Source organism: Narcine bancroftii, chromosome 8, assembly GCF_036971445.1.
Source record: "Narcine bancroftii isolate sNarBan1 chromosome 8, sNarBan1.hap1, whole genome shotgun sequence".
NCBI lineage: Eukaryota > Metazoa > Chordata > Chondrichthyes > Torpediniformes > Narcinidae > Narcine > Narcine bancroftii.
The window spans coordinates 22,419,039-22,443,021 of record NC_091476.1 but is presented as its reverse complement, the minus strand read 5'-3'; the positions used below and the strand labels follow the sequence as shown (position 1 = coordinate 22,443,021).

Genomic DNA, 23,983 nt, shown 5'->3' with positions numbered 1-23,983 from the left:
CCAGAGAAGGACATATATTAACTAAAGAGAGGGAAACACAAAAGTCCATTGTGATTATAATAAAAGCACATAAATTCTGGAAGAATTCAGCGTCTATAGAAGGTAAACGTTTCAGGCCCCTCCTCAAGATATGGGTAAAAAGGCTGGGGAGAAAAGAAAGAGCAGGGGAGAACCACAGACCAACAGACAAAGAGAGATAATTGGACATTGATAGAATGTCAAGAGGGGAATGGTGAAAGTTGATCATAGGAGGGGGTGACTCTGTGAATGCAGAGCTGGAGGAAAGGAGGCAGAGGGATAAGGAAAGATAGACAACTAGAGGAAAGAAGAGATAAGGATAGAAGGGGGGGAAAGGGAAAACGGAGAAGTCAATGTCAATACCCTCCGGTTGGAGGGTGCCCCTACAGAGTATGAGGTGTTGGACCTCCAAATTGTGGGTGGTCTCAGTCTGGCAGAGCATGGAGTCCATGGACAGACATGTCAGCATGGGATGGGGCAGGGGATTGCAATGGTGACCACTGGGAAATCCCTGTTATTGCAGTGGACAGTGCTGAGATATTCAACGAAACAATCCCCTAGTGTCCGCACAGTCTCTTAGATGTAGAGAACACAAAGGGGGCACTGGATGGAGTAGTTGCAGAGTCACAAGTGAAGTATTCCTTCACTTGGAAGGATTGTTTGGGCCACAAATGGTATGAGGGAGGGCATATGGGTGCAAGTGTAGCACCACCTGTGGTCAAAGGGGTAGGTGCCAAGGGAGCAATTGGTGAGATGGGATGAATTGATGAGGGAGTCACAGAGGGAGCGGACCCTGCAAAAGGTGGAGAGGAGAGAAGAGAGCAAGATATATCTGATGGCAGAAGATGATATGTTGTAGTGGAGGCTGGTGAGGTGGCAGGTGAGAACAAGGAGAATCCAGTCCTTGTTGCTCGTGAAGGCGGAGGGGGGTCAGGGCAGATGTACAGGAAATGAAGAATATGTGGGAGAGGGCTAATAGAGGATAAACCACGCTTTTTTGAAGGAGGAGGATATCTCGGATGATCTGCCATGGAATAACTTGTCTCGGGTACAAATGCAATGGAAATAGAGGAATTGTGAGAAAGGAATAGAATCCTTTCAGGAGACAGGGTGAGAAGAGGTGTAGTCAAGATAGCTGTGGGAGTTGGCTTGTTTGCAGAAAACATTTGTTGAGTTTGTCTCTAAAGGTGGAAACAGAAAGATTGAGAAAGAGAAGTGTTGCCAGAGCTGGACCAAGTGAATATGAGGTTGGGGTGGAAGTTGGCAGCGAAGTGCATAAAGTCAACGAGCTCATAATTGGTGAACGAGGCAGCACCGATTTGGTTGTCAATGAAGTGGGAAAGAGCCTGCCTGCCTTTTACACATAACTTGAAGGGCTCAAGCCTGAAACATTGGTTTACCTCCTATGAATGCTGCAAGGCCTGCTGAGTTCCTTCAGCATTTCTGCATTTTTACACATGAACTCAAAGCTATTTATCAGTCAGTGATTAATAGATTTATAAAATTACAATTGTCCTGACACTTAATTGCCTAGCAGATTCAATAAACTTTATTGACCACATGTAGATACACATATTTGAGCAGAATTGGATCATTTCAGTCAGGTAGAGTATTAGTGGGTAGTTGGCAATTCTATTTGGCTGATCTTAGTATTAATTAATGACAACCTCATTTTTTAAAAGTAACATTAGTGAGTAATGTTCCTACTTTAATGAAATGTAACACAGCCACTGGCAATTCCACTGAAGTGAATTGTAATGTTTGTAACTGACAAGCCCCATCGCAACAGATGATTGACATTTTCACTATACCAGGCAGTAGCATTACTAAATGATGATTTTTCTCCAAGAGACTGTAATATGAGCTGTTGATAATTCTTCTGTCAATGAATGTCACATATATTATTGAGAATCCCATTCTAATGTCTTTCCTTCCAGGGAACTTGGAGCATTTTGCAGAAGGCAGCATTGACAGTATTTTTCCACAGCTTTGAGAACCTGCCGTAAGTTCAGGTGTCCAAAACATACAGGACAGCAGAAATCACCGGTCAACCATGGCAGGTCTAAGATCTTGGTATTCAAATATCCTTTATCCCAATCCAACAAGTACTGTGCTTGCACTTGAATCCTCCAAATTCATTGGAAAGATAATCAAACCAATCTAAGTTGGACTCCCAGGACAACATCCCTGGCACTGAGGCCCTGGTGAGAAGTTAGTCAGTTGACAAGCCATCCCACAGTGGTGCACATCACATTAACTAATCAATTAATAATGATCAAAGGCATCAGTGCTGGAATTTCTCCTGAACTGCTGCCATGAATCTGGATGAAGATCAAATGAAATGCCAGGCAGACTGAATACATAACCATCAGCTTAATTGACTGAAGCATCCAGAGAGTTCAAGTTTATTCATTCATACTGTATATGCTGGTGTATAGGATGATACACAAAATTTAAAAATGTTACCTGAAAATCAGGGTCGCCTTCTATGCTGGGTCTAAGATCCGAACCTTGCCAGTGAAGTACAGCATCTTCCCACCAGCTCCGAGACAATCTTGCACATGTCCTGTTAGTTATGAATGAAGTTTCAGCGCTCCCCCTTGGGGTCCATCTGCTCAGTCCAATTGCCATTGGTTCTGTACAGGCATTTCAGAAAGTTCTGTAACAGCCTGTTACAGGAACTGACGTTGCTTTATTTTAAAATATGCCAATAAAATTAAAACCTTTACAAGGTAATTTGGTATCAAAATATTGTGATTTGCTTTTAACAGCATCCACTAATCAGCGGAAGTGCCAGATTTTGGTGGGGGGGGGGGTTGTGTGTGTGGTGGGGGTCTTCTTCATCAAAGGGTATCACTCAAAACCTTTAGGAAGGAAAGTCCGGGTCATCCTAAACAGAGTCGTCCTATACACTGGCATATAGATCAACAGGCAACTCTTAACTTTTTGCTTACCTGTGAATAACAGTGAAGAGATCTTCAGTGGAGCGTTGGGTCCCTGATGAGACAAAGACTTCATCGTCATCCTCCAACACCATTTCTCCACTCTGTATTGCTGTGGGACTTCTCTGCTTAGCATTAAGATTCAAGGAAGTATCTAGACAAAATGAGATAGGATTCGTTCATTAAGGGAGCCTCCGAGGCTTCAAACAAATCAACATTTGCGCAAATGCAGTAGTAGTAAAATAATTTGGTTGTGTTAACCACCAATCATTGGAATCCAAAGTGCAGCGCCCAAAGAATCCAAACTACAGGAAGCAAAAATGACCAAAAGATACCACAAGTTAGCCCTAAAATTTATGCATACCTACATCTTGGCTACATTGTCTGGTTGAATCATCTTCAAAACCTAAGATAGTTAGTGATTCAGTGGCCTATGTTACTGAGCCATGAAGAACAAGAGACTCCCTTATTTGATAGACACTGCAATGTAGCAATTCTGGATTTTACAAATGGCCTGGAAGCCTTTCTCTAGGAATGAAATTAGGTAGTATTTTCCCCAGAATTAATATCCAGACAATCTTGCCAATGAGAGACACCAGTGCAATGATGTTTAAGCAGATGGTTTACCCTGAAGCAAGGGAGAGAACCTTTGCATCCGATGGCCACTCTATTTTCAACATACTATTCAGCAGCTGTTAAAAAAAACCCTCAGTCACTTACCCCTTCTTTTAGATGTTTCCTTTTCTCACTCATCTTAGATGGCCAAGTGAATATGGAGGAACATTTCAAGAGCCCTGTTTAAGCAAAGTAGCATATGAATGGGACATTTTTCTCTTAGATATCAGAGTGTTCTATGGATGGGTGTTCCAACCTGGGTACCAGTCTGTGGTTAGTCTCTTAGCTTAGAGGAATGTCCACAGCAATGAGTTCACCTACAATGCTGAAAGAGGTAGCTGCCACTGTGGGTAACAGACTGTGTTTAGAGTATCTTATGTTGGTTTAAATATGAAATTAATGTTACAGGAATAATTATATAAAGTTTAATTTTGCTCTAATGTTAAGGTAAATTAAGCTTGTTGTTTTAAAGAATACTTAGGGTTAGGGTTAGGAATTAGAGGAATTAGGGGATATGGGGAGAAGGCAGGAGTTAGGTCATAAATTAGATCAGCCATGATCGTATTGACTGGCGGAGCAGGCTCGATGGGCCATTTTTTGCCTACTCCTGTTCCTACTTCCTATGTTCCTATGTTAGGATGAAATCTGATTGTGAAGATTAGGATCAAGTAAGAACCTTTCACTTCAACACATCAGAAAGAGATTTGAGCCAGTGACACATTTCTCTGTTTCATTTTTCAACCCTGTTATTTCTAGTGAAACCCCGGAAATTAAAAGAAGGTAAAGCCAGACTCTTGCACCTTGTTAATTAATTCAAGGAACCTCTGTTAGATTAAACTGAAATGAAAATATTTCATTGTTTGTCACAGTAGACTTTTCTCCATTTTAAACTGTGACATCCCAGAACCCAAGCTAGTTTGAGGCCTGTGATATTGTATAATATGGGCAGTTTCAAGATAATTCCAGTAAAACAAAAAAAGTGCAAGAATGGCCAAATGTTTGTGAGATATTAGAATTTTAATTTATCTACTTGTATCCTTCCCAGAAATTTGATTTCACATAGAGAAGCGTTACAAATTTCAAAATACTAACTGGGATATTCTAAACTGCACAACTGGTGTCCAACCACAAGGAATTACACACAGCACAGATTCATGGTGCTCTAACAGCAGTGTAAACTGAATTTTCCACTCAGAGGTAGACTATTCATACCATTACAATGGCATCCAGCAGCAGAAAGCCTGGAAGCATTTAATCTGTAGACAGTCTTTATAATCAGATATTACACATACCTGCAGTGTTTTGATCAAGATCAGGGCTCCGCGATACATTTTGGCAGCTCTCAGTTACATCGCTGTATCCAATACTTCTGTTTTCTTCCAGTTGAATGCCAGAACTTGGAACAATCCCTACATTTGGACCAATGTTTGAATCATGTCCTTGAATTATTCTTGACACTCTTTCTGCATCAAAAGCATCAGGAATGAATGGAACATTCGCATTGTTGGAACAGGTAGGGGCAATTGGTTTGCACAGTGACCTCTGCTCTGGTCTCTCTGTGACAACAAGGATGTGTGCTGTATTTGTTGGTACAATCAGCACGTTTGGTTTCTTCGGGACAGGAGGCGGAGTTTTGCTTTTCTTCTTCTCAATATATTGAGTGGAACTCCTGGCTAGTTCTGTAGAACTTAGCATTTGGCTGTCATCTTGGCTTGCTGAAATGCCTTCAGATCGTTTGTTGCCGAAATGGTTATCGTGAAGCTGATGAGGTTGCACACATGCAGCTTCAGAAGGAGCAAGAGGCCTCTGAGCATCTGCGCTATCGAAAGAGTCTTGCTTTTTGACACCAACCTTTCGAAAGACCGTGGTAAAACTTTTATTTGAAGAAAATGATGAAGGCAGCAGAGCAGTAGGAGTCGGGTGCTGAATAGAAGAAAGCTTCAGTGCAATACTTGAAGGCCTTTTTGACATTGGCGGCTTCCCTGGAACTGGTGGTCGGACCTTTTTCTGGTGAGTTTCAGAGGATTCACTGTGAGTTATCCGTGATGGTTCTAAAAGGTCGAGATGGTCCTCATTTTCTGATCGACTGACTGAGCGGAGACGTACTGACTCTAATACTGTCTGAGTTATGACTGGCATAGAAGGCTGGTTAGGGCTATGTTTATGGCCAGGTTTATTAATGTTTGAAGAATCAGAATGCCTTCTGCTGGCTTTGGATTTGCTTTTGAAAGACAGCAGTCCCGAAAGATCCAAATGAGGAGGTGGAGTAATTGGCAAATCAAAAATACGCTTTGACTTTGGGCTTTTTTCACTCGGGGAAGTTGGTTGCAATGAAGACTTCCGTTCTGGCACCTTGGGCTTGGCCTTGCCACCTGGCTGTGATGCATGGCCTTGATAAACAGATATAGGAAATGAAGTTGTCGGAGTTTCTGACTGACTTGAATACCCACTAGATGGTGACATCAGACCTGGAAGCTTCCCTGGAGAAGTCATCTTAGATTCAGCCTCAACAGATAACTGGGATGGAGTTGTAGCTCTTGAAACAGATGGTGATGTCAAGGATTCGGAACTTCCACAAGACTTGACACACTCGATCACAGTTATTCCTGTTGTCGTACTTGAATTTGATAATGATCTATAAGGATCATTCGACTTCCAGTCATTAAGGAACCAATGTTCTGTGTATCGCATGGGTTCTCCATCTCTCAATGTGGGTGTAGTGGAACTGCAATGGGCATACGATATAATGCCATTAGATTCATTGTTGTCTATTGTTTGACCTTGAATTACCTGCTTCTCTGGGGCGATGAAGAGTTTTGTTGGTCTGTTTCCTTTTGGAGGGTTGCTTGATAGGATACTTTCAGGATTAGGATTAACTGTGCAGGTCTTCAGAGAGACATTCCGCACAGGTGGAACTGGCTTCTTCTTTGGTTTTTTCAGAGAAATGCTTCTTGACCGAGGCCTTGATTTCTGAGACCCTTCTTGGTCAGTTATCACTGAGACATTCTCAGTACTTTGGCTCTCCTCTGAGCTGGCGCTAGGATAACGCATGATGTAATTCGCACTATGCCGTCGGGCATGGTCATGGCCCTTGGAGTCATAGCATCTTATCGCATCTGATGAACAACATGACCCAGAATCTGTTGGTGTGGATAGCGATCTTTCGCGGAATTTGCAAGCATCTGTATTTGCATAAACTGGAGATTCCAGGTTTGAGTTTGTATCTTCAATTGCATCACTGATTGGGTAAATTATAATTCGCTCATGGTTAGTCCTTGTATCCTTATGACTCTGAGGTTTCTCTGCTGCTTCCCCTGGAGGTAACATGAAAGAGCTGATGGAAGGGCCTCCGGTATTTTCTCTTTGGCCTTCTCTTGGTAAAAAGGTTGATAATGGAACATTGCACTCTGGATGGGAGCCTGTGTTCAGTAATAGCCCTGAGTCCTGCTGCGGAGTATGTTTCGTGTACTGAAGTGGCATAGATGGAGCCATGTCTGAAACATGAGGTGAACACACAGCAGTGCTGCCATTCCAAGCTCTGCTGGAAGAATGCTGGCTCTCCATGTGGTTTTCCATAGTATTACGTTGGCCCTGTTCTGAGGACTGGCCACTGTTGTAAGCTTGACTGAATGTCTCAGGAGCATGTGTGTCCACATGCAAGGCCTCCACTGACGCAGAGCTTGGTGCAGTTACAGCACTTGAATTGTTCAAGGAAGAAGATAAACTAGATCCTCTTATTTGATCCCAAGAAATGTTTAGAGAAGAGATGCTATGTTCACTTTGCGACGTAGGCATTGTAAATGTGATGTTCCCTGAAGATTGAGATAAATTATTTATTTGACCTAGATCACTTTGTACCTTCCTGAGAGTTGGGGGGAATGACTGCACCATCCCAAGAGTGCTGATCGAGTCCTGTTTCCCATTGGTAACATTCATATCTTCATCAAATGTAAAGAGATGTTTGTACGCCTCTTCCTTGAAGTGCCCTAGAAATCAAAGAAATAAATTTGATCCTCTCAACACTTTGGTTTAGAGAACATGAACTGCAGGTCACTTCATTTGTTTATAGTGTTCCAGTTGACACACACAAATAAATATTACCACATCACCTTCAATTCACTACAGAAATCACAAGCAAATGTAGGTAAAAATGAAGCTTTTGATTTCCATAAGACCATACGCCACAGGAGCAGATATAGGCTATTCTGCAAAGATTACCTCTTCGGTGAAAAAGACCACCCAGCTAAAATCACCAGACCATGGACCATCAAGAAATCTTAGCTTTATACACCCTCTCTTCAACAGCTCCTTTATAAATTCACTTCATAATTACAGTAAATTATTTTGAGTCACTTCATAAAAATATTATCAGATAAAATGACGTTATCACATGCAGAGTCAATGAGGCAGATACATTTTGATGATATTTTAAAAGTTGACAGAGAGAGGCAATCAAGCATCAGGAATAGAATCTAAGGCTTGAATCTCATGTGGCTGAAAACAATGCATTCAATGAAAGGGGAAAGAATACGCGCCTTTAATCTTCCACTTCCTCCACTCCACTTTCCCTTGGTCATCTGAAGCCTCTGTCATCCTACTTCTTTGCCTTCCTCGGGTGGTCTTTCTTTCCTTCTCTCTGTGCCTTCCCAACCTCTCACCACCTTTGTTGTCAATGACCTTGCTGCCCTCAACATCTGCAGTACTTAGGCCTGAAGCTCATTGTTAGGAAGATCAACTAGTTGCTGCAAATATCTGTTAGAATATCCTGGTTCTGGCTCTAAAAGGCTAAAAATGTCAGGTTACTGATCACTTTTCACTAAATAAATTGTTCAAAATAACTGTTCATTTAAAGATATGATCATTGTAATTATTTGTTGGAGCTTCTTGAGCAATAATTATAAACCACATTTAATGATTCTGCATGCTAATTTGAACAAGTAAAATTCATCCGTTGTGCCAAAGGCAAAAAAAAAATTGTGTTTCAGGGAAAGAAATTAATCTCCTGTTGCTATGTTTTTTATTTTTTAATTTTTTATTTTTCACTCCATAAACCACATTAACCATGATACATACTTTTTCCTTTTCAAATATATACAGTGCCATTTTCTCCCCCCCCCTCCCTCCTCCCATCCCACCCTCCCTACCTCCCCCCTCCCGTCCATTTAAAGTACAAAATCTAGGATACATTAAACCAGTCAAACAATGTTGTCATTCAATAAAAATAAACAAGAAATTCCACTGAGTCAATTCTTTTCATTTCCTTCTCCTTTCGTTAATTTAGGTAGTGAATGTCCCCGATAGGTTTTCGCTATTGTGTTTCATGTAAGGGTCCCATATTTGTTCAAATATTTCAATATTATTTCTTAAACTATATGTTATTTTTTCTAATGGAACACATTTATTCATTTTTATATACCATTGTTGTATTTTCAAATTATCTTCCTATTTCCAGGTTGACATAATACATTTTTTTGCTACGGCTAGAGCTATCTTAACAAATCTTTTTTGTGCACCATCCAAATCAAGTCCAAATTCTTTGTTTTTTATGTTACTTAGGAGGAAGATCTCTGGATTCTTTGGTCTATTGTTTTCTGTTAATGTGTGCGTGGGCATCATTGACCATTACTCTTATTCATTGTTAATTGGGGGCCGGCACTAGTTGAGGACAAACTTATCCATGAATAAATGAGTTTTACACTGTGATACACTTCTGGATGAATTCCTGTTTCACTACAAAGAACTTATCATCGCATATAGTTCCTTAAATAATTTGATATCATTTCTTCCAATGTCTGAGACTTGTGAGTTGCTCCGGCCTCACATATTTCCCACATCTTCTACTCCACCACAAGTTGGGGTTCTATGATTTAGAAACCTCTTATTAAAGCTCTCACCTCCTTAACATCCAATTATTGGACAGGCTTTTAATTGCATCCTTACTATATTCAATTTGGTTATGCCTTTGTCAGAATATGTTCTAGTTACTACATCTCGGATCGTGAGTTTATTGTCTTATATTTTGTACAATATACGTATCCATTTTTAATTGCTGCAGCTGGGCAGGTACATGTTAAAAAAAAAACAACTACAAATAAAAACTGCCTGGAACACATAATTCTATTAAAATAAATACAAAAATGGTCCATAAATATTCATTAAACTACATAATAAAGACATGCACATAGAACTATCCCCAAATATAACCAGGAATTCGGGAAGACCGTTCATTATCAAGGTGTTTCTCGGGGGTTGCTGAGCCTATCCTAGGTTTTGGATTTTTTTTTTGGAAATATACCACAGTATGAATTGTTGTGGCCAATTGTGAATGTAATACATGCTGGTGACCATAAAGTGGCAGGCCAGTACATCACTAGCATTTTTGAATCTTATGCCTGATGAAATTATTCAAAAAGACTTGACTCACTCCACCTAGATAGATGGCACAAAATCAACATTTAAACAAATCCCTTCTGAAAATGTGAATGGATGTTTCACTTCTGGTGGAAGACAACCAAGTATATCATTTTGTGAACATGGATAAAGAAACAAGAATACAGAGGAAAAGATAGGCCAGCAATACATAAACCAAACATCGTTGGCTTTTCCTCTAGAAGCCACGAACACTACATCAGTGGTTGAGGTACTGTGTCAATTCTGCAACCTTCACCAGTGCCTCACTTCTTTTCTATTGGGAACTATGCCTTCAGCTGCTAGAATCTTCAACTCTAAAGATCCCTGTTGAACCCTCTCTAATTGTATCTCCTGTGATATTTCACTTCAGAAAACCCAGTTCTTAATCTGATGATCTACATTCAACGGTGGCAAAATATGTTTGGTGTTTTCATATAAATACTGTCATATTTTAATAAAGTATCCATCAAAAAATGAAAAAGGATCTGAGGAGATTTGGCATATCACTGAATACTCTCTCAAACTTCCACAGTTGCATCACAGCCGGGTTTGGGGATTTGAATGCTCAAGAATACAGGAGGCTGCGGGGATAGCAAAAACATAGCTTGGTCCATCACAGGTTCCCACTTCTCATCAATTACAGACATTTCAAGAAGGCAGCCAGCATCATAAAGGACCCCAATGCCCTGGTTACAGCTTCCTCTCATGGCTACTTTCCAGCAGAAGGTACAAACCCCTCTAAATCAGCTCCTCTAGGTTCATTTTCTTTACAATGGCTATTATATTCTTGCATCTCCTTTGTTACACTAATCATGGACTATTCTGACACCACAAGAGGACTGTCTGCACTATTGCAAAGTCACTCTTTTCTTGAACTAGGATAACTGTGAAAATTTTTTATCTATCTTTTGTATGTATTGTCTCTTTTAATTCAATTTATCTATTCTATTGTAGTTTTCTTTTGTCATGAAGTACCTGTACCCACTCTATCACTACTTCAAGTTGCTCGTTCCATATACTTATCACCCTCTGTGTGATTATTGGTGCCCCACTTGGTCCTTGCAATGCTTAAATCAACTGAATATTACATTCCCTTTAATTCACTGCATTTGATTGAAGACTGGTTGAATACAACCTTTTAAGACCTCTGAAACATTATGGTATTTGCTCAACAGTGTCCTGAAGATCCCCTCAAAGACCAGGCCAATGTTCAGTTACAGATTGTGGAGTCATGCAGCAAAGAAACAGGCCCTTCAATGTATCAGACACCGATTTATATCATCCTAACATTACTCCTACAGATTTTATTGCCGTTAACCACTATTTTCTACTGCAATTACATTTCAGTTGCTTTCACAGTACATCTTGTGTTCTTAACTGAGCCTGGTGGCTCTTGCAAGGATTTCTAAGACATCTCACATGGTTTAATCATGACCAGTGGTTTTAAGGATATCCTGCATTCCTTTATTAAATTTACTGACACCATTTCCGAATTGGATCTCCCAAAATTTGAAGGTAGGTTTATACTTTTTGCCACCTTTAGAGGCTGAAGTAATCATGTTGAACTAATCTCACGCCAGATCCTGCTTGAACCACTCAATGTGGTCAGTACTTTTAGTTCAAATTTCCATGACAAGGAGTTGCTTTTTGTTCGCTCTTCTCAGGAACGGATTAAGAAAGTTTGTAAACTCATAAGTGAAAATATTAGTTTAACCACTAGGTGGAGCCCTTGTCTATCCTAGAAGGGAGCCAGTTTATCAGGGAAACAACTCATGTCGCTTGCTGTGTTTATATTAAATTCTTGTACATAGAATTTTTACAGGAGGTAAATGGTTAAATATAAATATCTTTGTGAAAATAATCATGTGCAGCAAATGCAATTCCCTTTGATTTCATTAGAGGTCATTTATATCCCATGCCGTGGTAAATAGACTTGGCACTGTCCAAGTGTTATTTATTCAAAGCTCTTGCATTTGAATTAATCTGAAGCAGGAGCGGGCAAATTGGCCCCTTGAGTTTCCTCCACCATCGCTGATCTGATTGTAAACTTAATTACTCATTCAGGTTGAATGAGATTCCCTTGCCAGCTACATTATCCACTCCCCTCTCATTTCAGCCTTCTGTAGGGGCCATTCCCATCACAACTCCCTGATCCGCTCTTCAATCTTCACTAACCCATTCCCTTCTCAGCAACTGCAGGAGATGCAAAACCGATCTCTTTGTACCTTTCCTTCTCAAAATGTAATTGCACATCTTCCCATCCAATGTACTGCATTGTGTGTTCACGGTATGATCGCTTCTACATTGGAGAAATTAATATAGATTGAGTGACAGTTTTGCAGGGCACCTGCATTCAGTCAAGGGAAATCCTGAAGTTTCTGTGGCCTGGCATTTTAATTCTCCACCCCACTCTAACTCTGATCTATTTGTCTGTGGCCTTCTGAACTCTTATTATATGGCCCGGCTTAAGTATGAGCAACAGTATCTTTATCTTCCATCTGGGCATGTCACGGCCTTCTGTACTCAATAGTTAATTCAACAACTTCAAGGGACCTGCTTTCTCTGTTACAGAACTGGCCTGCTATAAATTTACAGCTCTGCATTTTTCAGCTATTACTTACTTTTGTTGTTCTCTTCCTATAATTTTCTTCATGTTCTCTCCCCCTCCCTCTCTCTGATTTTCATCTGCAGCTTTTCTGCATCGTAACCTTGGCTTCACTGTATTAGGTGTATTCCCTTTTGTCATGTCCGTTTCCTCTCTGAAACTTGACACAAACTTGTTTTCTCCTGTTTTTTTTCCAAAATCTAACAAAGGGTCTTTAACTTAAACATTAACTGTTTCCCTTTCAGAAAAGGCTTCCTGACCTGCTAAAAATTCCATGCATTTTCTGCTCAAATTTCAGATTTGTCACCTTTACAGTCTTTTTCATTTTCAAGATCCAGCTATCTGAGCCTTAAAAATATTCAAAAACTCTGACTTCAAGGCCCTGTGATAAACTAAAAAAAAATCACCTGTTTCTGTTCTAGTCGGTGACCTTTTTAAGGTGAAACTCTGGTATAGGATTCTCCCACAAACAGAATCACTACCTCCACATTCACCCTGTCAGGACCACCCTGTTTCAAACATATCACTTCTCCTTATTCTAAGTCCTGGCTGTCCAATCCCACCTCATACAAAAACCTGTCCATCCCAGGTTTAACTCTAGTAAACTTGTTCATGACATTTACCCTCCAACAGTGCCATTGGGGCAATGTTCTTTTCAGCTCCTGAGTAACAATCCCAGGGATGTGATCAGAGTGCAGAGCTCACCTGGCTGAGGCTGAAATGGTTCTGACAGGCCAGTGATTGTCCGCCTCCTCCTCAGTGTACTCCTTGGGTTCACCGTGGTTTCTGTATTGAACAAAGAGTGCCGCACGTTCGCCTGCCGCTCAAGGGGCTCCCCTGAACAAGAGCAAAGATGAACACAAATGGATCTTCTTCAAAGCCATTTACTATTGTTAAAGATTCCCCTCGGTTACAGGAGGGTTTACAGATGCTGGAATGTAGAATTTAAAAAAAACAAACTGCTGGAGGAACTCAGCAGGTCAGGCAGCATCTGTGGGGGGAAGGAATTGTGAAAGTCTCAGCTTGAGACCCTGTATCAGGATCAGGAGTTCCAGTGCAGGGTTTCAAATCAGATCATCTGCAATCCCTTCCTCCTGCCAGTCTTTTGATTTTTTTTGGCATCCTTCCTCTTTTACCCTTTCACTTGCAACCACACAGACGGTTCTGACCGATTCTGAAGGGTGACTCCCAGTAATCTCACTGCACTGCTTTGGGTGCTCCAAATGTTGGCATGCGATTTCTCCACAACATGGTAGTGGTGGATGTGGGTTCTGACATTGCACAGAACAACACTCCATGCAAATCTGTACCATAGGCCACAGAACATGAAAGTTTCAGGGTTTGTCCTGAACAAGAACCATTTGGGTTGTTACAAAAGGTCATGAGCCTCCTGTTCCAAACTTTGCACAGATCTGATGCAATATCCTGATCACTGTTCAGTAACAAATATAGAACCTCGCCAAGGTGATGGCCCTGCTATGATGCCTTCCAAAGTTGATTCACCAGCAGACCATTATTATCACTATAAATACATCAAAACCTACCACATGATTATTTTTATTCAAAAATTAAACATTGTGAATTGTGGAAATCTGAAATACCAGAATATGCTAGAAGTAAACAGCAGATCAGGGAGCATCTGTAGAGAGAAAAAGAGGCAACATTTCATATCAAAGGCCTGTTATTAAAGTCATCTTCAATGAAAGGTTGCCAGGCTGAAATGGTAACTTGGTCGCTGCAACCACAAAGAAGGCCCACCACCATGGAGGTGCCAATGCACAGGATAGGGGAAAAAAAACTCTAGTGAGTTCTGAACTTGGTCAGGGCCATCACAGGCATCGTTCTCCACTCCATCGAGGACATCTACAAGAGGTGATGTCTTAAGAAAGCAGCCTCTACCCTCGAGGATCCCCACCTTCCAGGCCACACCCTCTTCACACTGCTACCATCGGGAAGGAGGTTCAGGAGCCTGAAGACGAACAGCCAACGGCACAAGGACAGTCTCTTCCCCTCTGCCATCAGATTTCTGAACAGACAATGAACCACAGACACTACCTCACTTTCTCTTATTTTTGCATGAATTTATTTATTTTTAATGTAATTTTACAGCAATATTTGCACTGTCATGTTGCTGCAAAGCAATGCATTTCATGACATGTTCATAACAATAAATTCTGATTCTGAATCCAGTCTAAAACTTTAATCCTGATGAAGGGTTTTGGCCTGAGGTGTTGACTTTCCATGGATGCTGTGCGACCTCCTGAGGTTCCTCCTGCACTTTCTTTAACCAGCATCTGCAGACTTCTTGTTTACCTTTGTTTCTCTCATCACAGATGCTGCCTGCCTACTGAGTATATCTGGCATTCTCTCTTATTGGTTACTTTGGCCTGATGTGCATTTGAACCAACTCCCAAAGGTTAAAGATCAAAGCAGCAGCAAATATCAAAGCTAATCAGTTCCAGAACATGATTTCTTTTATAGCTGATTATTCTGATCAGTGTTCAAAACCAAGAAGGAAAAAATATCACAGAATCCCAATGTATTTAAAGACCAACGGTACCTTCTATTATCAGTACTTTACTATTTCAATTCAATTTTCTTTAATGTTTGTTCCGAATAGTTTGACTGGTTTCAGGGTCTTCATCCAAAGCCCCCTGCTACATTTGGTATTCCCTTTCATCATCGTGTGACATTAGTGAGTTTAGCTACTGAATTTTAAGTAACAGAGGTTAGAAAGGTGTCCAGTCTGCACTGGACGAGCAGTCACCAGGTGACTGAAAGTCAGCCTTCCTACTTTTGCTAAGGAAATCAAATAAGGATCTTGCCTTTCTGACCCCTAACCTTGAACTTGCATGTGAGGAAAAGATGAAATTTAGTGAGGGACAGCTGTGATGCTCCTTCCAGCCAATCAACTGCATGGTCATTCAGGATACCACTTGGGCGAGGCACTTAGAAATTACTCCAGTGGGGAAACTGTACCTTATCAAAGAGGAGAGGAAATATCTACAGAGCAAAGGCAGAGAAAAGTTTTTAAAAAATACCAAGCATGACACACTGGTGCCCAGACCTGGAGACACAGAAATGCAGGCTCCTTCTAGTGGATGCATTTAGTACAAATGGAATTCATCATCCACCAGATTCTCTTCAAGAGTCACTCTGAATGACCATCATAATTGTGGCTGACAACACTGCCTAAGGTCCACTGAAAGGTGAAAGATGTCTCCCTGGGGAGTGCTGAGTTTCTGACATTTCCTTGACCGGAACTGGTTTGGGGGTGGGGGGCAGGGGAACCTTGACAGCCTCTCCATACTGAGCTGGAATAGGACCCTTGTCTTCCAACAGCCTCATTAGGAGTGTTCAGTACCTGATGTCATATAGTAAGGTTACTGGTTATTTTGGAAGTGGAGGTGAGTCATGTTACCTCCAATTTGTTTCTCCATTTACACCAGTGGTTTTCAAACTTTTTCTTTCCACTCACATACCACTTTAAGTAATCCCTATGCCATAAGTGCTCGCCGATTAGTAAGGGACTAATTAAAGTGGTATAGGAGTGGGGGAAAAAAGGTTGAGAACCACTGCTCTAGACCCGAATGTTACTGAAATATTTTGCTTGAGAAAAATTGTCATTGGCCCATTTCCTTTGGAGTTATGAAACCGTGAACATATCGAGTCAATTAGATATGATTAAAACAGTGGTTTTCAAACTTTTTCTTTCCACTCATATATCACTTTAAGTAATCCCCTTACTAATCACAGAGCACCTATGGCATAGGGATTACTTAAAGTAGCATGAGAGTGGAAAGAAAAAATTTGAAAACCATTGATTTACACCAACAATGGGATTCTCTCCTCAGCTCCCTTTTCACACTGCTTGGCTTAGTTTAAAAATACTGGCAACTTGACTTTATTTAACTCTAAAAGTTGATACAGTTGCATGTTTTCTTGTCAAATTAAAATCCGCCTCAAGTTATGAAAAATATTTCTAAAATTCATTGCTGATCCCTGCAGATCCCACTGCCCATCCCTCTCCCATTCTTCTACCCACCTTCACTCTTCTACATTACTCCTCATTCACTGTTCTACCCATCCTCACTCCCCTACCCACCCTTTACTCCCCTTCCACTCCTCAATCACCCTGCGACCCACCCCGACACACACCTCACTCACTCTCCTATGCATTCCTCACTCCCCTTTCCCTTTCCACCCTTCCCCTGCTGCCTCTCCCCCTGTGCACCCTTCTGCCTAATCCTGCCTCTGCCTTACACTTGATCTGTTTTTCCAGCCCGTGTTGTTGATGTTATCGTACTATTTCTCCCTCGTGGACCTCGTTCCTCAGCACTTGCTATGCAGTCCTTTAGCTAATGTGGTCTCTCTCTTCACTGCCTGCCCTTGCTCCTAACCTCACCCTCACTGCTGACCCTGTCTCTCATCCCAATTAACAATGTAACACCAGCCTTAACCTATGCTGTCTGATGTACAACACAACACTCTCTCTCCTCCTGATCTAGCCTCATTCTGCACTGATTGCACCTGCATCTGCCCACATTTGCACTGATCATTCACTGCTCTAATGTGTAGTGAATGGTGTGTGAAATATAAACCAGAGTACATCATACCAGTCACATTGATGGGTACCAAATGTGCTTGAAAAGTCTGTGCCTGGGGCCACTTCCCTTCCTCGTAAGCTGGCTGTGGGATGCCTTGTGTCCAAGCGGATGGCTTATCAGGTGTCGTTGGGGAATTCAGAAATAGTTCTTGTGGTTTTATGCCAGAGTTGGTTGTCTCATCCTCACTGCTGGATCTTGTGCTTGGCTGATCCACCAAAACACACACCAAAGATAGAATACATTTCAGTAAAAGCTCTTACAATTCAGTACTGCTTTTAAACTCATTCCAATAATGGTTGACACATTTTAATACACGTTGGCTTTGAAAGGCTAGCACACTCAGGTTTTTACATTGTTACAGTTATGCACTCCTCACTACAAATTGGCACAGCATCTGAGCCACCAGGGAAGAGAATTTTATACTACAAAAGAGCGCATCTAGGTTCAGAGGTTCACCAGAAACATGGCCTTCGACTGCTTTGTCAAAGTGGAATGGAGCCTTGGGTCAGGGCCAATCATCTGGGAAGATGGGGGTGGTGCATGGACTATTATTCTGGGATTGTAGCCTTCATCAGATTGCTGGATCAGGGATGAAAATGAGTGGAGGGCAGTTGTGGCCTTGTAAGAAATTATGGGGTGTGTGTTCGGTATCTGCACACATGGGGATCAGGACTGCAGATGACAGGGAGCATATGCTACAGGGACACAAAGATCTGCACTCTAGAGAGGCAATTTCAAATCACGCCATGCAATTGTGGATTAATTAAACAATTAATATATAGAATTATGTTTTTTAAAAACCATGCTGCTTTGTTTGTCAAGGGGAGAAACCTTCCATCTTGGATCCGTGTATGACTCCAGAACCAAGAGTCATTGCTTTTAAATCCCCTCTGAAATAGCTTGAAAAACCAATCATCTCAAGGGCAATTAGGGGTGGTTAATAAATCTTGGCTTTACCAGCAATGCCCAAATCCATTAAGAAAATCAATAACCGTACAATTGAAGGGTCGGGGGGGGGGGGGAAAGGGGGCTGCTGCATCACAGATTCAGCGACCTATGATCAGTCCTGATCTCTGCCACTGTCTAAGTGGAGGTTGCATGTTTTGTCTGTAACCCCGTGGCTTTCCTGGAGTGCTCCAACCAACTTCCTCCCACATTCCAAAGACGTGAACTGGTGGAATAATTGCCCACTACAAGTTGCTCGTAGTGTGAAGGTGAGTGGTAGAATCTGGAGGGAGTCAGTCAGAACTTGTTCAGTAAAAAAGGACATTAGGGTAGGGTAGGTTCAAATGGGTACTTGATGGCTAGCGCTCTTGCACTGTTTATTGAGGATCCTTTTTTACTAATGGTTTTCACATCTCCCCTAAATTGAAGTTGGTATTTTAATGAGTGTGGTTCAACAAAACATCTTTTGTTGCAAATGATGTGCAGGCCAGGCTGTGTCTAGCACCTGGTTGTTTTAAAGGAGGCATCAGACCCCAGCATTATCTGACCCCAAAGTATCCAATCCCAGAGTACACTTTCTAGGAGGAGTCAGTGGGCAGCATTAGGCCTGGTTTCCATCTTCTGGGCAGCTCAAAGTAAAACCATGGGCGATTTGAGTGGTCAACGTCATCATCATTTTCAATTACCTCCGTACACACTCCTCAGTTCACAATCTTACAAACCCGTCATAATTAAATAGCATGGACTTACCATCAACACAAATTCCATACGCGTGTCCCCTTTTCTGGGACAGCTTTCTGGAAGGACCTCTCTGTTGAGAGCTGGTTTGTGTCCGAAGGTATTTGCAGTCACCTTGTCCTGTATCACGGGCTCACCAAACTCTTCTGAAAGTAAGCAGCACATTTTAACACATCAGGGAGTATCAAAGAGGGGAGGGAAGGGAATAGATTTCTTGCCACTGAAGATTCTAAACAATTCAAAGTTTAAGTATCTTTCCGAATCCCAGGCTGTGCTACTGAAGGCACAATATCAACTTAAATTCCTGACAGAAGAAAGGTTGCAGATTTTTTGAGTGCCAGTCTGATGAAGACTGATTGTTCAGCACTGATGAAATTAGAAACAATAATTCACAACTCAAGTTAAAATACCCTGGAGTGCTCAGTGCTATGCAGACACACCTCAGTAAAGGACACATTGAAATTATAGCCGTTTAACTTCCTTGAGCATCGTTATAAAACCTGTGGCATTGAAATCAGAATAACAGCTAGACTTCCTTTCCCTTGGCCTATCTGCTCACTTTCTGCTTTCACTTTGTGCCTGCTCCTTCACAATAAAGACCATTCAAGTCAAGTCAAGTCACCGTCATTTGATTCCACAAGTACAACCCAACAAAACAGCGTTTTCCAGTCCTCGGTACAAAACACGCAGACACACAACCAGACATAACACACATACAGACAAACAATACATACACAGGACGAGTATTGATACACACACACAAATAAATAAATATTGTTTTGTGAACGCGTCTGGGATAGTTAGTGTGAGCAGTTCCCTTAGTCATTCAGCAGTTTCACTGCCCATGGGAAGAAGCTGTTCCTCAGCTTGGTGGTGCCGGCTCAGATACTCCTGTATTTCTTTCCTAACAGAGCACTTGAAAGATGCTGTGTGCAGGGTAAAAGGGGTCCTCAATGATTTTGCGTGCCCTCTTCAGACAATGCTCCCAATAGACCACGTCGATAGAGGGGGGAGAGAGACTCCAGTGATCCTCTCTGCCACTCTTATGGTCTTGTGGATTGACCTCCAATCCATTTCTCTGCAGGAACCATACCACACTATGAAGTAACCAGCCAAGATGATCTCAATAGAGCTCCTATAGAAGGATGGCATGTGGATGGCCGGTAACCTTGCCCTCTTCAGTTTTCTCAGGATTGGTGTCACTGTTGCACCTTCCTGACGTGAGGAGAAAATCATGTGCAAATCAGCCAGCTAGGATGTAGATTGTAAAGAGTTTTATGTTGAGGGACATCCTTGAAACTTGCACAAAACTTGATTATTTTCAATAATGATTGTCTGAAGAGGGTGTGCAAAATTATTGAGGGCCCCTTCTACCTTGCACAGAGCATATTCCAGCTGCTCCCATTGGGGAAGAGATAGTGCATCAGAGCCAGCACCACAGAGCTGAGTAACAGCTTCTTCCATGGGTAGTGAGAATGCAGAACGACCAAAGGAACTGTTCACATTAACCATCCCAGACTCTCTATTTTATGAAACAATATTTATTTATATGTATAGATGAAATACTTGTCCTGAATATGTATTGTTTGCATTGAGTTATATCTGGTAGTGTGTCTGCATGTTTTGCACTGAGGACCAGAGAACACGATTTCATCAGGTTGTACTTGACAACAAACTGCTGTTTGTGGAAGGAAAGGTGGGATTCCATATTTCCACACACAGCATAGAAGGAGGCCATTTTGGCCCATCATGTCAATGGTGACTCACAGAGCTATCTCATTCTCCCATTAAGTTTCCCTCCAACCTGTTCTCCCGACATTCCCTATAACCATCCAGCCCCCACACTGCTTCTACCAAACACCCCACACTGCTTCTACCAAATACCCCACACTGCTTCTACCAAACACCCCACACTGAGGGCAATTTACAGTCACCAATTAACTGATCACAATATGTGTCTCTGGGTTGTGGAAAGAAACTGGAGCAGCAGGTAAATTCCACATGGTCACAGGGAAAAGCTGCATACTCCACACAAACAAAGCTAGAGCTGAGGGTTGAACCTGGATCTCGCAGGAGCTATGAGGCAACAGCTCTGCCAGCTGCTCTACCCTGCTGTTTGGTTTGCCTCCATGATGTGATGGCAGCAATCAAATATTTTTTGGTCTATTTGAGGTGACTGATGTTCACCAAGGGAGAAGCATAATAGAATAATGGTGTTGGGCTGATCTCCATACAAAACACAATCAAAGATTCACATTCAGTGAGCTTCAAATGAACAACTTTAATGACTGGTCATCATCATCAAATATGCTTAAATCCTTGAAAGAAAGTAAGCTGCTGCTTTCATGAATCAAATCCTTCCCCTAATTGGTAAATCCCTGCTGTCACTACAAGTGCCTTTGTATACTCCATTTGAAGGGATATGGATTGAGAAATTGAACACACTTGTAGCTCAATAGCAGCCAAAACTAAATGCAAACCTGATACCAAGCATCTTGGGGTCATTTTGTATTTCTATTCTGGAGAAGTAGGCCCAGAATAAATATCTCATGCCAGCCAAAAAATGGAAATGTGGTGCTGTAGCATGAATAAAGCTCTCATGACTGGAGGGAGAACATATGCTTTTATTAGTTTATAACTGAGGGTAGGGTCTTACAGTGGTCTTCAGAAGGGCTCAGGGTTTAGGCGGGAAACCAGGGTTATATATGGGTAGATGGGGGTGAAGCCAGCCATCAGTACAAAATACCACCAGTGAATGCAAGAACTTACTGTGGGGCTGTCCTACCCAGCAGGTGCAGAGTAGTTGAGGATGCTGATCAAATAGGAGTCTTCTTTAAATGTTCAGCCCCTGTCCATGTTGCACCGACAACCTCCTGACTACCCAATTTATCGCTTTGAACCCCAAACTTCCTGATTTCTCATCCCAAACTGTAGAGGCCACCAATGAATGTCTCAGTCCCCTACCCTATCCCTGTCACTTATCACTTATCTCCTTATCTCTCCATTCTTCATCCACAATCCTAGGCCAAGATTCCTGACCAATCATCAGCTGATTCTTGTCACCTCAGATCCAAGGTAAAATTTTGAATCCCCTCTCCATACATGCACGATCGAAGCATCAGCCCAATTCCTCTCCACTCCACCAGCTCCCAATCCAAGGCACAGACCTGACCCCTCAGATAACTCTTCTGATTTGTACCCAATTCCTCGTACAATGGGAGTTCTTACTCCCCTTCCCTCAAGCAAATTCTGCTGCAGACTGTCTCTCTTTTGATGTTAATTCTATTCACTTACAATGTTATGATCAGTACTTTGCAAAGCAGTGGTTTTTATAGCTGCTTTTAACTCTGCAGATGTTAATTTAATTCTCTAAATCTATCTAGCTTTAATAACTTCTCCCAGACAATTCCCATATTGTTGAATGAACTATATTATGATTTAAAAGATTAGACAACAGCAAATGACCAAAATGTTCTTGTTATTTCTTTATAAATTTTTTAGCATGAAATAAAAAGGAGTTCAAGTGCGGAGAAGAGCTAGAGCTGGATTGGCCACAGGTTTGCGAAAAGAAGGTTCCCTTTTGAAACTTCCCCCTTCTCATCCCTGCAATAAGACCTTAAGAATAAGGAGCAGAGGTAGGCCATACGGTCCACTGAATCTGCACCTCCATCAGCAGATTCATTTTCCCACTCAGCCTCACTCCCCTGTCTTCTCCCCATAACCTTTAATACCCTGGCTATTCAGATACCTATCAATCTCTTCCTTAATCAACAACCTGGCCTCTGCAGCCACCCATAGTAACTAATTCCTGAGGTTCACCACTCTCTGGCTAAAGAAATTCCTCCGCATCTCTGTTTTAAATAGGCGCCTTCAATCCTGAAGTTGTGCCCTCTTGTTCTTGACTCGCCTAACCATGGGAAATAACTTTGCACAACTATTCCGTCCAGGTCTTTCAACATTCACTGAGGTCCCTCCTCTTTCTTCTGAACTCCAAAGAGTATAGTCCTAGAGACGACAAACACTCCCTCATATGCTAAACTCTTCATTCCACAATTTATTCTTGTGAATCTTCTCTGAAACTTCTGCAATGCCAGCACATCCTAACTATACCCTGTACTCCAAGTGGGGTCTCATGAGTGCCTTTTAAAGCCTCAACATTACATCCCTGCTCTTAAATCCTATTCCTATAGATATGAATGCCAACAATACATCAGCCTTCTTCACCACCACTAAACTAAGTTTAGGGTATCCTGTACAAGGACTCTCAAGTCACTGCACCTCTGAATTTTGAATTTTCTCCACAAATAATAGTCTACCCTTTTATTCCTTCTACCTATTGTATTTCATTTGCCACTTCCTTGCCCATTCTCCTCATCTATGTTCGCCTTTCTGTTTCCTCATCACTACCTCCCCTCCACCAATTTTCATGTCATTTGCAAACTTGGCCACAATGTCATTTATTCTGCATTCCAAATCATTAACATGCAACATAAAAAGCGGTCCCAACACTAACTCCTGTGGTAACCAGCAGCCAGCCTGAATAGGTCCCTTTATTCCCACTCTCTGTTTCCTGCTGATCAGCTAATGCTCTACTCATGCTAATATCTTTCCATGGTCTCTCATTATGTTAAGCAGCCTCGTGTGAAGCACCTTGTCAAAGACCTTTTGAAAGTCCAAATCTACTGCATTGCTTTTGTCTAGCCTGCTTGTGGTTTCCTAAAAGAATTGGAGCAGATTTGTTAGGCAAGATTTTTCCTTAAGCACCTCCAGGCATTGCGACCTCATCCTGACAATTGACTCCAACAACTTCCCAGCCTCTGATGTTAGGCTAACAGGTCTATAATTTTCTTTCAATTTCATTTACTGTTATCCGATTGTGCAAATACAACACGATGAAACAGCATTGGGTTTCTGCTGCCACTCAACCTTTTTAAATAGTGGAGTGACCTTTGCAATTTTACAGTCCTCCAGAACCATGCCAGAATTTATTAATTTTTGGAAGATGGTTACTTGTGCTTCCACAATATCTATAGCTACTTATTTCAGAACCAGGGGGTGTATTCTCTCTGGTCTGGGTGACTTATCTAACCTTAAACCTTCCA

The 23,983-nt window shown here is 41.7% G+C and overlaps 1 protein-coding gene across 3 annotated transcripts in view; it reads right to left on the bottom strand.

The window, feature by feature from the left end:
- The window catches only part of nhsl2 (NHS-like 2), a 303,937-nt gene that overhangs the window by 4,416 nt on the left and 275,538 nt on the right, over positions 1 to 23,983 (bottom strand). Inside the window, exons 3-8 of one of the 3 annotated variants that reach the window (XM_069893174.1) lie at positions 18,894 to 19,027; positions 17,208 to 17,403; positions 13,297 to 13,428; positions 4,868 to 7,561; positions 2,973 to 3,114; positions 2,384 to 2,584 (exon numbers count right to left, since the gene is read on the bottom strand). In XM_069893174.1, coding sequence (XP_069749275.1) covers positions 2,428 to 2,584; positions 2,973 to 3,114; positions 4,868 to 7,561; positions 13,297 to 13,428; positions 17,208 to 17,403; positions 18,894 to 19,027 — 3,455 coding nt within the window. In that variant the 3' untranslated portion in view covers positions 2,384 to 2,427. Of the gene's footprint in view, positions 1 to 2,383; positions 2,585 to 2,972; positions 3,115 to 4,867; positions 7,562 to 13,296; positions 13,429 to 17,207; positions 17,404 to 18,893; positions 19,028 to 23,983 lie in introns of those variants that run through there. The other 2 variants (XM_069893172.1, XM_069893173.1) reach the window with 2 other exon arrangements.